General features: G+C 45.7%; 1 protein-coding gene across 1 annotated transcript in view; it reads left to right on the forward strand.

The window, feature by feature from the left end:
- Positions 1 to 1,014, forward strand: part of LOC104623452 (dapper homolog 1-like) — a gene marked incomplete at its 5' end in the record, with an annotated part of 6,910 nt that extends 5,896 nt beyond the window's left edge. The window contains 1 exon segment of the mRNA XM_010290544.1: positions 1 to 1,014. This exon segment is cut by the window's left edge and continues 28 nt beyond it. Within this exon segment, the coding sequence (XP_010288846.1) occupies positions 1 to 245 (245 nt within the window).
- Between the last annotated feature and the right edge of the window lie 12,547 nt (positions 1,015 to 13,561).

A 13,561-nucleotide genomic window follows, 5' to 3' on the forward strand; every position in this document is an offset into this window, starting at 1 on the left:
ACAGCGAGTCGAGCCTGAGCGAGGTGGAGTTCGTAGGAGAGAGCACGACCACCAGCGACTCTGATGAGAGCGGGGGCCTTATTTGGTCTCAGTTTGTCCAGACGCTCCCCATCCAAACGGTTACGGCGCCGGAGCTGCATGAAAATGCGGCAAAGGCCTTTGTCAAAATTAAAGCCTCCCATAACCTCAAGAAGAAAATCCTTCGCTTTCGGTCGGGCTCCCTGAAGCTCATGACAACTGTCTAGTGAGGTGACTTGGTGGAATGTATCTGCTTCTGCTTTCGGAAGCAGGGTGCTTTTGTGTACATATTTCCACAGATTTTTTTTTATATACAAATATTTAAAACTTAAGGTAAATTATGTCACTTGTCTTCAGATCTTGGGTGGATACTAGTGCCTTTTACGTGGAAATAAAAGACCATTATACTCATTTAAAAAACCAACATAACACTGCCATTTCAGTGGTGAACAGCCTCCAGTGCATGGTATCAGAAGGCTTTGAAAAAAGGCTAATGTTTCTGGGAATGATTCTTCCTTGCCTACTTTTTCCAGTTCTGGATCTTATACAGGATGTCGACAGCTTAAGGTCATAAGTTTTTAGGGGATAAGCGAGAGGGAGTGTGGGTGGTCGTCATGTTTTTGCTTGTCCCTTTCTGCTGCTCCTGTTCCCACATCTTGAACTTCTTCCTCCTGGTACTCTGGCCTGTTTTGTTTTCTCTTCTTGTTGTTTCTCTTCCTGAAACTCACCCCTGTCCTCCCCCAGCCTTCCCCCACCAGGAAAGGGCTCCTCTTCAATCTGTCTCCAAGGTTAAGTTGCCTTCTCTGGAGTGCACTCTGCTCCGATCTGCTGGGACTCCCACTGCAGACGGCAGTGGTGTTCAGAGTAAACTGTTGGAGCAGCTGACCAAGGCTTAGTAACTTCAGTATATTGTGTAAAACTGCTTTTGATAAAGAAAAAAAAAAAACATATGCATGTCACGTGCATGAGTATCAGTAGTTTTAATATTCCTGTTGATGTCCAATTTACTGTACATCATCAATGGCTGTTTTTATATATATATCATTGTGTAAATTAATATAACACGTCATATGCTGTAATAAACAGTCTGTTTTAATACTTTTTTAAAGTTTGTTACATTGGTGCAGACCCAGTGAATGGTTTTATATTGGCATTGTCACCACTTAGATGTCTCTTTGATGTGACCTGTTAATGTTCCCTGCATTTAGCCATGCAGGAGAAAGAGCAAGTTTTAAATGTTGCTGTGGATGTGACTCGTGTTTTGAGGTAACTGGATTGTCATGGCTGCTCTTGTTCTTCCCATAACTTGCATTTTTTTAAAGGCAAGGTGGGATTTAGGAGCTCAGACGCATCTTCAGTGTGTTTGTTGCTTCTGGGCAGCTCATGTTGCGGAGCAGATGGAAATGTAATATTAATCCTTCTCAGTGTCAGGGTGCTTGCAGACTTTGGTTGGTACAACACAGGGGCAGATGGTAAGTTTCTGTAACTAAGTAGATCTCTGTAATGCAACAGGTGTCCCTCTGAAATGTCCAGTAGATGAATCCCGAAGAGCTGTGTGCTCTGGGAACTGGGCTGGGTGGAGGAGAGCCGAGACTTGCTGTCCCTGGTGCCCTCTTTAGGTATGGTAGCTGACTGTATCACTGTCCTGACAAGGTTATGGAAGGAAGTGACAATTGTGTCACCCGCTGGTCTTTGTCTCAGTTTCTTTCTTCCCGTAGGACTGGAGCTGCGTCTCTGCCAGCAAAGGAGACAGGAGCTAGCTGTAGACAGCACTGCTTCCCTTTGCAGCAGCAGCCCTGAGCTGCCTGGTGGGAAGGCTGGAGGTTTGTGGTGCATGCACGTCTGACGGAGCAGGCCCAGGGGATGGGCTGGTTTCTGCAGGCTCATCTGCTCCGGTATCCGTGAAGCAGTGGACATACAACTGGCGTGGATGCTGTGGCTGGTGTGAATTTCAAGGATGTGTGTGCAGCCCGTCCATTCATTCAGCAAGATCTGCTGAGAAACCACCTTCCTTTGTGGTTTCTCTGTGTCCTTCCTACTGCCATCCACCTGAAAGGCAGAGCAGTTTTTTTTTCTCGGGTTTCCTTGCATTGCAAATGTAGGATGGAAAGGTCCACCCAGAATTAAATGTCTCTGGGAGCAGCTTCTGAGACAGTGGTAACACTTTTTCTAAGTGACAGATTTTATTTTTTAATCCGCAGTGTTGTGGATCCCTACCTATAAAATGTCTGTCTCATATTATTTTTTTCCTTTTTTCATAGAGCAAAGTCAGGGTCTCACACTATGGTCACAAGGTTCTGGTTTCAGTGACCCAGAAAGTCCTTGCATTTCCATCTCCCATGATACAGGAAAAGTTGTAACTCACCTTAGCTGGTCTCAACTCTCCCGTTGCTTTACACATGGAAGGGCAGATTGGGGGTGTGTGTGTGTGTATATATGTGTATTAAAAATTCATGTATTTATACAGAATAATTTGTCCAGAAATTACTGGACAGCAGCTGCCACTGCAGGGAGGGGAGAGAAGAAATGTTTATTATTAAACATGGCATTACTGAGGCTAAGCAGCAGCTTAATACATTCCCTTTAATAACTGATGTGTGTTATATCAAACAAAGGGAATGTCAAGAAGCTTGTCAAAGCTAGTAGTTTCTTTCCTACAATATCTCTTAATCATGCCACATAATCTCTCTTTGAGCGAGAAAAACACATGCAAATCCTTGTATATCTCCTCAAAGGTGTAGCAGAGAAGCAGAAAGGATCTTCGGATGTGCACTCTGTCTCTCTGGCTGTAGAGGAGCCACGGGTGGGAAGACAAACCAACCAGTGGCTTTGGGATGATGAGTTTTTGATTGCAGTGTTATAGCAGATTGTCTTGTACCAGGTGAGGGAGGCTGGTTTCCAAAAGTGAGTTACTGAATAGTTTCTTTTGAGATAATTGAGTAAAAAAAAGAAAACCACCTAAATATTGCTAAGACTATATCAGCTGCGACCACTGTATTCTGCAGTACTCCCGTTGAATAGCCTAATACCAGACGGGGAAATGGGCTGATGCTATCTCCATCTTAATTGCATCCGAGTATTTTCAGTTTGGGGAAGGAATTTTCCTTTTCTTACATGGTTTAGGTAAACATCCAGAAACCTTTAAACAAGCCTATTTTTTTCTTTCTATTCCCCCCCCCCCTTTTTTTTTTTTAAATAAAAGATCTTACAGTGCTGGAAAAGTACTTTTTATGATCCAAATACATGGCACGCATTCTCTTCTCTGGTTCTGATTTAGGAAACACATCTAAGTTAGTGAGTTTTTGCAAAGTTAGGTTGAAAAACATCTGCTAATCTTGGAGACCAGTTAAATACCTGGCACTTCTTTAAGCTACCTGGCTTTCCAGCTCCACAGCCTTGAGTCCTTGCCAGTGTATTTTTCATAATGTTCATGTTTTAATTATCCTCAGTGTTTATGGTAATCTTTGGAAGTTTGAAGCGGGAACATTTCTCTTCATTGCACTGGGGCCTATTTCAAGGTGAGGGCAGGTTGTGGCGGGGAGGTTTGGGATTAGCTGCCCCCGTGCTCCATATATATCTGGCTGCAGGGAAGTACAGAAGCACGTGCTTAACATAAAGAACAAGAGCAGACCCCTTTAGCTGGGTTCCTTGCCATTCAGGTTATCTAGTGTCGCTGCACATCTCTAAAGTATCTTCTCTGCTGGTGCGGGAATAAGCATAGCGCAGGCTTTGAGGTTCTGTCAACTGAAAGGGATGATGCTGTCATTGGGCTGTCTGCCTTCCAGCAGGCTTTTTGGGTCTGTCTGCCGCTCCCTAACCCCAGCCACCAGCTGTGGGTCAGCGGATCATGAAGCAAGCTGTGTCTGGTGCGTGCGGGGTCAGAGAGAGGCCCTGGCGTTGTGCCTTGACGCCCCAACTGTGTGGGGCAGGGGCTGGTTGTGGATATCACGCTTGTCGTGAGAAACTTGATGTGGTGCAAGGATTTGGACAGCTGGGTCTGAAGGAAGGTTGCAACGGAGAGCCCTGTAAATGGAGTGGTCTGATGCCGATTCCTCTGTAGGCTGAAAGAGGAGGTGTTTCCGTCTAATGCCTAGCTCAGTAAGTTGGACTGGGCTAAACAGAGACCTCTGAGGGACTCTGCCTCATTTCTTCCAATACTCTTTAAATGATCAAGGCTAGTATCAGCATTGCCAGTTCCTGAGGTGCTTTAACCATCTGGCCAAGTCCTGCAAGGGCCTTAATGGGACAAGTGATAAGCTCCAGCCCCCTGATCTGTTTTTGACTTTCCAGAGCACAACCCCTGCTTGCAGAGAGCCTGTAGGTCGCAGCCCTTTGCAGCTCTCCCTGTCCTGGAGCTTCAGAGGGAACCTGTCCATCCCTTACAAGCTTTCTGTTTTTTCTTCTGGCCTGGGATTCACCCTGGGTAAGGATTGGTAACAGATTCTTCATGACAGAGTCCTGTGCCTTCACTAATCCCAAATCTATCTGTTTGTTGGCTCTAAGAAAGGTCAGGCACTCCTGAGGTGACAGCCAGCAAAGCCATCCCTGAAGTACCTGCATCCCTTTCTGCCACAAAGGGCAGCAAAGGCTTTTATTAGCTGTGATTGCCATTCACCACATCGGGCATGGCTCTCCCTCAGCATGTGATTTTCTTTCTCACAGGAGGGAACAAGGACATGAACATTTTGAGGAAGCAGAATCAGCTAAAAAGATTTTTTAATAGCTAACTTCAGCTTCTAGTATGAGTACTTCCACTCTACTACCTTTGGAGTAGCCAACAATAATACATGGAACTGAGCTGCTAGTACAAAAAACTGAACCATTCTCAACTCTTTGCAATGTCCTGTGCACAGTGCAGGCAGGATACAGAGACTGCAAACCAATGGAGGCAATTCATAAACCCCAGGTCTATTTTTCAAACTTGCTTTTCTCCTGCATTTCTTTGAACCTCCAAGGAATTGTGTTGCGGCTCCTTCCATGGCACGTTTCTTTCTCTGACTAAACCTTATAGATGGAGCACTGGGATGAGGAACAATTGCTCTGGGGTTTAAAAAAACCCACAACGCTGGAATGGAAACAAGTGGGAGATCCATTTAAAAGGGATAATAGAAAGTGCTTTTTTTACACAGCAAGGAATTTGCTGCCACAGGAAATAGTGAGGCAGATATGATATCAGCAAGTTCAAAAGGGTTAGAGAAGGTTGGGAAGGATGTGTGCTCTATCATCCCCAGTCAATGGCTGTGGATGCTAGGAAGAGTGTGAGGTGAAGGGACTGCAAATAGTGGCCAGGCTTGCGTGCTCCCCCTAAAAATTGTATTTTCCTGCAGCTGCTGAAGCACCATTAGCTGGAGGAGATGCACCATTGCGCTGACCCAGCAGACTATTTCATGTATTCCTATAAACTTGGTGTAGCTGATGGGAGTTGTCTATGCAATTGTATTTTCTCTCTCTTTATTAGTTGTTTGACCTCCCAACTGCTGCTGAAGATGAGTTTTGCATTGCTTTGCAAAGAAATTCCCTTTGCACACTTGGCTGATGGTGGAATATATTTATTCAAACTACAGACATGTGTTTCTGATCACTCTTGTCGTATGGCAGAATAATTTCATTCACCCTTTCACACAGGCAGTCTGTGCTGAAGTTCTCTGTAATGGTGAACATCATCCCCCTGTAATGCAAACACTGTTATGGACATCATCCATGTACTAGCCTACCATGGGACTCACTGCTGGGCAGCAATTTTACATCCTACAATTGCTTCTAAACTGTAGGAAAGGTTGATGACCTCAAAACAAAATGAACCATCCTGGTGACAGAGTGCTAGGCATCTACTGCACCCTGCCTTGGGACTTTGCTGTCCTTGGAGAGCTTTTCTCTCCCCTGACTGTGTCTACATTTGTGCTTTTTTTTTCGAGCAACAGAGTGGTCTGGAAGTGAATCCTGTGGTAGTGTCCACTTGCTGTGTGTTGCTTTGGACAGCAGAGCAGTTTTGGTGCATACTAGCTAGATGCTGGTGGAACACTAACTCAGATGGTCCACTCCAGGGGCACAGCAAATGTGGTTCTACCTGGACAGGGACATGAGGGTCTGAATCTGTGATGACTCCCTGGAAGAGCTTTCATTCAAAAAATGTGGACAACTTTGGTCCAAATGACATTGGGGAGCAGACTAAATCTAGGCTGAAGTAAACACTTGAACTGCATATATCGTATTTTTTTTTGGATCTGCTCCTTTTGTGGTCAACGACTTGCTAATGTAAGCAGAACCTCTCTCTCAATTAATGGCCTTTGTTTCCATGCTGTATTCCTTTAAGATCAATAAAGTATATTAACAATAACCTGATTTCACTGAGCCAAGCTCTGAAAATCTGGCTTTTGTTCTTTTTAAAGGAGCTGGAGTTGAAAGTCCTGGAAACTAAGATTTTCATGACAGTACTGAAGGAAAACCTATACAATTTGGAGTCCGACCTCATGATGTAATGGTTTTGTAAGCAAATGTTTTCCCCTGAAAAAGGTTCAAGTCTGTGGTCAAGGGCAGGAAGCTGGAAAACTTGCAACCTGTTGAAAAATACGTTCCCTGTGTCTCCTTGCACCCTGTGAGTCTCGTGTCTTCAGAGATGAGATTTTCATGAGGAGGAGGGGAAGCATGAGGTACAGGGAGGAGAAGGACCTAATCAATCTTAATCTCTGAAGAACTCATGCAGTAAGTGTTTAAGCATGTGATTAAGCCCATTCTTACTCAGTGAAGCATTTCAGTGCATGCTTTGGGTACTTCGCGGTTGGGGTGAATTAAGCACATGCTTAGGAATGCTGGTGGATCAAGGTCTCCCAGCTTGTCTTTGCAAGCATCCTAATGTCTGTACAAGCTGTCCCAGTGACTTCTCTTGGCTAATGTTGGAAGGACTCCCTGCTCTCCCTTAAAAACCAGACCCTGTATGGTGAAACTTGATTCAAGCTGTTAATATGAGTTTGGGAGAAGCAGTATCTCGAGTCCATGCCTGAAGCAGTAATAGAAAGAAGTGCTTTTAAAGGAAGAGATGCATTTTTTGTTTGTTGTATTTGAGGACACTGAGCTAAAAACACTTAGAGATATATAACAGTGAATGTGCTTGTGCTCTGTATCAATAGCAGGACTTTGTGTAACACCTGGAAATGGCACTTGGGAAGAGGCAGAATGACCCTTTCTACATTCACTCCTTTCCCTTGGATGTCCAGGTGGAGCTGGGAGAATGATGCAGGCAGGGAGGGCCAGATACCCACACCAAACCCGTAGGGCCTGAAGCACCACCCATTCATGTGTCTGGCTAATCTTACTTGAATCCCAGTTCTAGGCAGTGGGATTAGCAAAAGCATAGGATCTCTGGGCTACCCAGAGCTGGAGAACAGAGCTAGGAAGTGTACGGAGGGTGACTTTGCCCGGCTTCAAAGAAAGCTGCAGTCTGACTGAGCAAATAGTAGAGGCAAGGGAAGGGTTAAAAGTTTGTCTTCTCTTCCCAGACACATTATTTACAGTGGGCTGGTTTCCTTTTGGAAGGGCTCACTGTAAAAGGAGACGTTCCCAGCGCTTCTGCGGGTTAGACTTATATTGTATTACAGTTTTCTTTCCTGGACTCTTGACTGACACGATTTCCTGAAGTTGCTCTTCTCTCGGGAAGGTGAAGTCAGGAAAGAGTAGGAGTTTGCTAGAAATCCAGAGCCTTGGAAGGCAAAATCATGGTGATGGCCTTTTCTTTCTAGACATAAGGTCAATCCTCAATGCTCTGTATCTCCCAGTGCAGGGCAAGGGCTGGGAAAGGAGTGGGAGAGGAAATCCATCAAGTTTGATAAGAGAGCAGTCTGTAAATCCCGTTGGAGCGGCTTGCAAAGGCCATAGCACCAACCACAGGAGTAGCGCCTGACTGCGTCATGTGAGCAGCCGTCTCGCCCGGTGGCCAATGAGGTCAAGGGCAGTGTTGGCTGTTGACCTGGATATCCCAATCTCTGCTATTGCTTAAGCCACCTTCATGCCTCCAGGCCACAGCAGACAGCATGTTCATCCTGGTAAGTGTTTTCTTTACTGCTCTTTTCTTCTTTTCAATGAAATAAATTGTGGCTTGTCATTAAAGCACAAGTGCTGAATGAAGCTGAAGTTCTGGCTTGTTTCTCCTGTCAAACACCTCATGATAGTGTTTTCCTTGATGTTCAGTTGCTTGGAAGGAAGGGAAACTATCCCCTTCTCACCTATGACATATCCATTTTTTACAGGTGTCTTCTGAGAGGCTTGTATAGAACAACACATTGAGGCAACACACTGCTCTCTTCAACACTGTGCAGGATGCCCTGAAGCAACCCTGTATCTGTACAATCCACAGCTACCCCAAGATATTTTTCTGACAGGGATATCAGGACCGGGAGGTTTGGCTCTGACTTATGCCACCTGAAGCCCATCAGTGCTTAGAGTGAAGATGCTCCTGTAGGGAGAGGAGGAAGCATGCTCACAAGTGTTTATTGTTACTGTTGAAGACAAGCTCTCTTTCTTTCCCCTCCCCTTCCCTGCCATGGAGTAGTGATCTCTGCTGTGGTCCCTGCTGCTTTCTTTTCCCGTGTCTATCTACGGTAAGACTTACTGCCCTTGAAGGATGGTCTTAGCCCTGAGAGAGACTTTTATCGCTGAGCCATTGATTCAGATCACGTGTCTTCCCCTGGGCCTGTTGCAGATGACCACTGTCACCTTGGGTAGGTTGCTTGGGCACATATGCATGGTGATGTGGGCGCTCTGAGCCTTCCTCCCTTCCCTCTTCTTTGCCACTAAAGCGGGATTTTCGTCCTCTGTCCTGTTGACTCTCATCTGAAGTCATCCAGCTGTGGGGGTGTTCCTCATGACTTCAGAGCACAGCACTTATGTCTTTGGTCTAAGTAAACTTTGTGGATCCCTTACAAAAATATGAAATAAGCGATTAATTTCATATTTGAAAAAAAGATGGAGTGGGGATCTGGGTTTTCTTTCTGTTGTGTTTTCCCCCTTTATTAACTTCTCAACACAAGCATCATGATACGGACAGGAAACACAGCAAAAGAAGTAAAAATAATAAATCATCATCCTTACTGCACAGCAGAGAGTCAATACTTTTGCATGGGGGAAGGAAACAAAAGGCCCTTTGTCCTGGCAAAGGATCCTCATTGACATTAATCTAAAACCCCAAATAATTTACTGATCTACAACTAGGAGGGGTAGCAAAATGGACAAAGGGGAGCTGTGAGGCTGGGCAAAATGTAGCTGGCCCTTGTGCTAGAAACTGATTCCTCTGGCTGCTGGATCCACTCTTGTTCCTGTTCATTGATTCTGAGACTGTTTTCTTGGTGGTCAGGGCTGCTTTCAGAAACCACTTACGGTGCACTGATGGAAAGGACAATTTTGTGAGTAAACATCCTAATAAGCAGGTCTTGACAGATGGTTTGCTGCTCAAGCCCCACATAACCCTACGCTGGTGTCTCCCACAGATGTTTCCCAGGAGAACTTCCCCACAGTGAGCTCCGGAGCTCTCAGCTTTCTCAGCATGCCCGGCTGCATCCCAAGGAGGAGCCTCAGCACTTGCTCGACACATTGCAGGTATGTCTTTGGGAACAACACAGACTTCTGGAAATATGTTTCTCATAGTGTAGGTAAAATCAGGCCCCCAGTGGAGCCTACTGGTGACTCAACAGGGTAAGCAAAGGTGTCTGTGCACAGCAGCTGCTGCTGCTATCTCTTGGTCCATGAGCAACAAGGAATGTCCAGTGTTACATGAAGCAGAACATGAAACCTCTTGTGTGCTTTAAGCATCCTTCAGTTCGTTTCCAAAATCTGTCTTCTTTCCCCCATATTTTCTAGCAAATTTCCTTTAGTAATTGAGTAATTTTTAAAAAATTCAGTAATGTTACCAAGCGAAACTCTTCGTTTTCCCCATTTCCTTTGTTTGTGAGTCTGATGAACTGGTCTGAGCCCTGGGGCCAGCCCACAACACTGTAGTCACTCGCAGTATCAGGTGTGTAATCCTCAGGCAGATCAACTATTTCCATTAGAAGCTGATGGATAAATTACAGAGATTTTACCTCCTTTTCCACCTTTGGGGAGCTCAGAGGACTGTAAGGTAGTTTGTATCATCTGCCTTCCAGATCAGGCAATTTAGATTTGACGGATTTGTATATCCCTGCAGTGTTTCTGGTGGGCTGTACAGGATATACAGCGCTCTGCCTCTGACCGAAGAGCAGCTGAAACATGACTGAGGTGCAGAGGCTGCTGTTGAGAGAGAAATGGCTACAGCTGCCCTGTGAGGGTGTCTTCTAGGAATGGGTTTAAAAAGGTGATTCTGTTTTGGGAAGAAGTTTAGTTTTGATGACATTAGGCTGAATTCCCTCCGAAGTGGAGCAAAACACAACCAGGTAGAAATTCTGCAAAAAGAAATAGTGCACCAGCTTGCACTGTGAGTTGTCTCAAGAGCCGATCTCTGGAGCACTGAGCCTCTCGGTTCGGTTTCATGGGCTCTCCATCTGTGGATGCTCTTGTGTTTCCTCCCTGAGAGGGTCTAACAGCTGGGACACCCCAAATAGAGACGTGTGGGACCTCTTGCAAAGCAGCCTGTTTGGCAGCAGCCCCCAGGGCCCTGGAAACCTGAACGGTGGAGGAACCAGATGGGTGACAAGGCAGGAAACTCAGCAGGTTTCTGATGTTTGGAGCCCAGTGCAAGTTTCATGGGAACCTGGGCAAAATTGACTCACCTTGCTGAGATTTTGCTGAATTGGTGAATTCCTCTGAAATGCTGTTTTGCCTGAAACCTTCTGAGCAGGTGCAGTATCTTCAGCTATCTTCTGAAAACAGAGACAACGCGTTCCCCTGCGCTTTGGCGCATGGGTCTTCTGGGAGTCAAAGAAGCACTCATCTTTGCTGTTGAGCCCTCTGCCAGCATTCACACTCTTAAAGTGGTGCTGAGGAAGGAGGATACAGGGACTTGGCAGTGACGAGTGAAGGATGCTGGCAAGTTATTCTGATCCTTAGAAAATCATTGTGTTCTCCTCATTACGCTACACCTCATCCACCTACTCTGTCTTGTCCTATAGACTATAAATTCTCCATATTAAATTAATTCCCCAAGTTCTCTATTTGTTTTCACAGCCTCTAGCTGAGTTTCCTAGGTGCTATCCTAATATAAACAATAATAAAGACTGCTCCGTCCTGCTGCAAACCACTTCTGAAGATGTTCCCTCTAATTCTCTTCCTTGTTTAGCGTTGTATCATTAAAAGGCATGAGGTGGTTAATTGGAGGCTTACAGCTTTTGTGACTGATGCAAACCAGTGTGTCTGTAATTGCTTGCTGCAAACGCTCAGGTGAATGCTTCAAAAGAAAAGGGGGAGAGGACACAGATGGCCACGAGCAGAAGGTTCCCTGCAAAAGGTCACAGGAAAAGGTTAGTGATAGGGTTGCCCCGAAGCTGGGAAAAAGAACCTAATACCTGGACAACTGGTGAAGAGCCCGGCTAGACCACGGCTTTGTTCCCTAAAGGGGGCTGCCGCTGTGGCGGAGGCTCGTACATCAAAGCGCTCATAACAAAACGCAGCAGAGATCGGTATCGCCCAGCCTGTGGCACTGGCGGGAAATGGATTGGTTGACAAGTCGGAGGCCCTTTCTGGGCAGATGGCTGGGTAGGAGTCACTGGCTGCTTGCAAAATCTCGGAACGAGCCTTTAATCTGGCTGTGATACTGTATGTTTTAGTGAGCATCTAGATGTTTATCTCAGCTGCATTAGTCACCAGGAGAGTCTGCTCCCAACCTTTTCTCTTCCATACCTTAGCTGCAGGCTTCTTCCCCCACTTTTTGGGACAGACGTGAGCTAAACGCTGGGCTTCTTGTAATTTTGACAGGAAAATATAACAGGGGCAGATTCTTTTGCTAATACTCTGCAGAGCATATTTGGTGCTGTGACTTGGCGTGTGCTCTGATAGACTTTCAGAGCCTTGCCTGGGGAGCCAGTGGTCTGAAAAGTCTTATCATGCTCTTAAACAAATAGCTCTGTCTTGAAGCCTATTAGAATAACAACTACAAAGCTGCGCTTCTCCCAACCTGACATTAAATGCCTTGCAGTGCTGAAGGTAAACAGGATCAATCAATTATCCTCCCAGGGACGTCTAATGGCAGTCCATGAATCAAGCCTGGCTTTTGAGGTCATTTTTATCTGCCTTGGGGAGTACAAGCCGATGAAATTGGGGTCTTGCTCTGCATGTGCAGGCTGAAGAGTGCAAGGTTAGGTCTGGCAGGGTGTGTTAATTAGGTGGAGCCAGTGTAAATACCTGTTATGATGAGGTCTGCAAAGTGATGAGGCCTGAGCATGCAGGCTCTGGCCATCTCTGCTCTCCTACAAAGCCAATATTGCCATAGTGCATCTGCTGGCTTGGCCAGACAACATCTTGATGCTGCTTTCATTTCTCTGCTTTTGTACCTATGGTGTATTGTTTGTGTTCTTTTGACTATGCCAAAAAAGAGCTTAGCTCAGTGGGGAAACCAAACTCCCAGCAATGCCTGAAGAATACAGACGATTTAATAGTCTGAAGTTTTGCTAATCCAGACAGTAACATGAGCTCAGGGTGTTCAACTGAGATCCCACTATAACTTTGCACATCATCCAGTGAGATTTAGAGCCTACCGGGTCATGGGCTGTGTATGCAATTAAAAAGCTCCTTTCCCCAAGGAGTTCACAACGCAGAGGCAAAATATTATCCTACCAATTAGTTTATTGCAGCAGACTGGGGCACAGAAGTCAGATTATCTGGGGGCATGCTAAGACCATTCATGTGCCATTGAACTTGGAAAAGGCATTTTTCATGACATCTGTTTTCAATCAATTTGTCGTCAATTCAGAGCGCCAGACCCTTTTCTGGGACCTTTAAAGTACACAGCACTGACACAGGGTTGCAGCTGTAATGCAAACATGGGTATCCAAAGAGTCCCACTACCTCTTGCCGGCGACTATGTAGAGAACGAGAACCTGGTGGCCATGCTTTTGCAAATACAGCTCCTTTTTCCCATTTGAGAAAGCCTCAGGCTGGACCATCACCTCCAGTCGTGACCTGTGCGGCTTGGTCATGTGTGTGTGTGGTGCCTGGACAGACCTTAGCAGGGACCCGGTCTCCATGTATCAGGGAGGAGATTCATGCCAAGCACTACGGAAGTCTTTGCGAAGCCTCTCTCCTACATGAAGCAGGCTCCTTCCGCAGCCTACCTCTGCGTTCTGCTTTTAGCCCTCCAACCACCTTCTTGTGCAAGCAGCCCGTTGTGGCTGTGATCCTGCCAACATGGGAGCGCGCTGAGAGGAGCCTGGTTCATTTAAATGTGTGCAACCACAGCTCATGCTTTTACAGCATATATTCAGTGAAGCAATGCCTTTATCTGCAATACTTAGCCTTTATCTAACATCTTTTCAGTCTAAAGCTTTTTTTTGAAACGCAGATTAAGTAATAACAACGTAGGATAATTGAGTGCATTTTTTCACAGTGACATAATGATACTTATCTATGGCTACTGGAAAGCAAG

Source organism: Phaethon lepturus, unplaced genomic scaffold, assembly GCF_000687285.1.
Source record: "Phaethon lepturus isolate BGI_N335 unplaced genomic scaffold, ASM68728v1 scaffold34307, whole genome shotgun sequence".
Lineage (NCBI taxonomy): Eukaryota > Metazoa > Chordata > Aves > Phaethontiformes > Phaethontidae > Phaethon > Phaethon lepturus.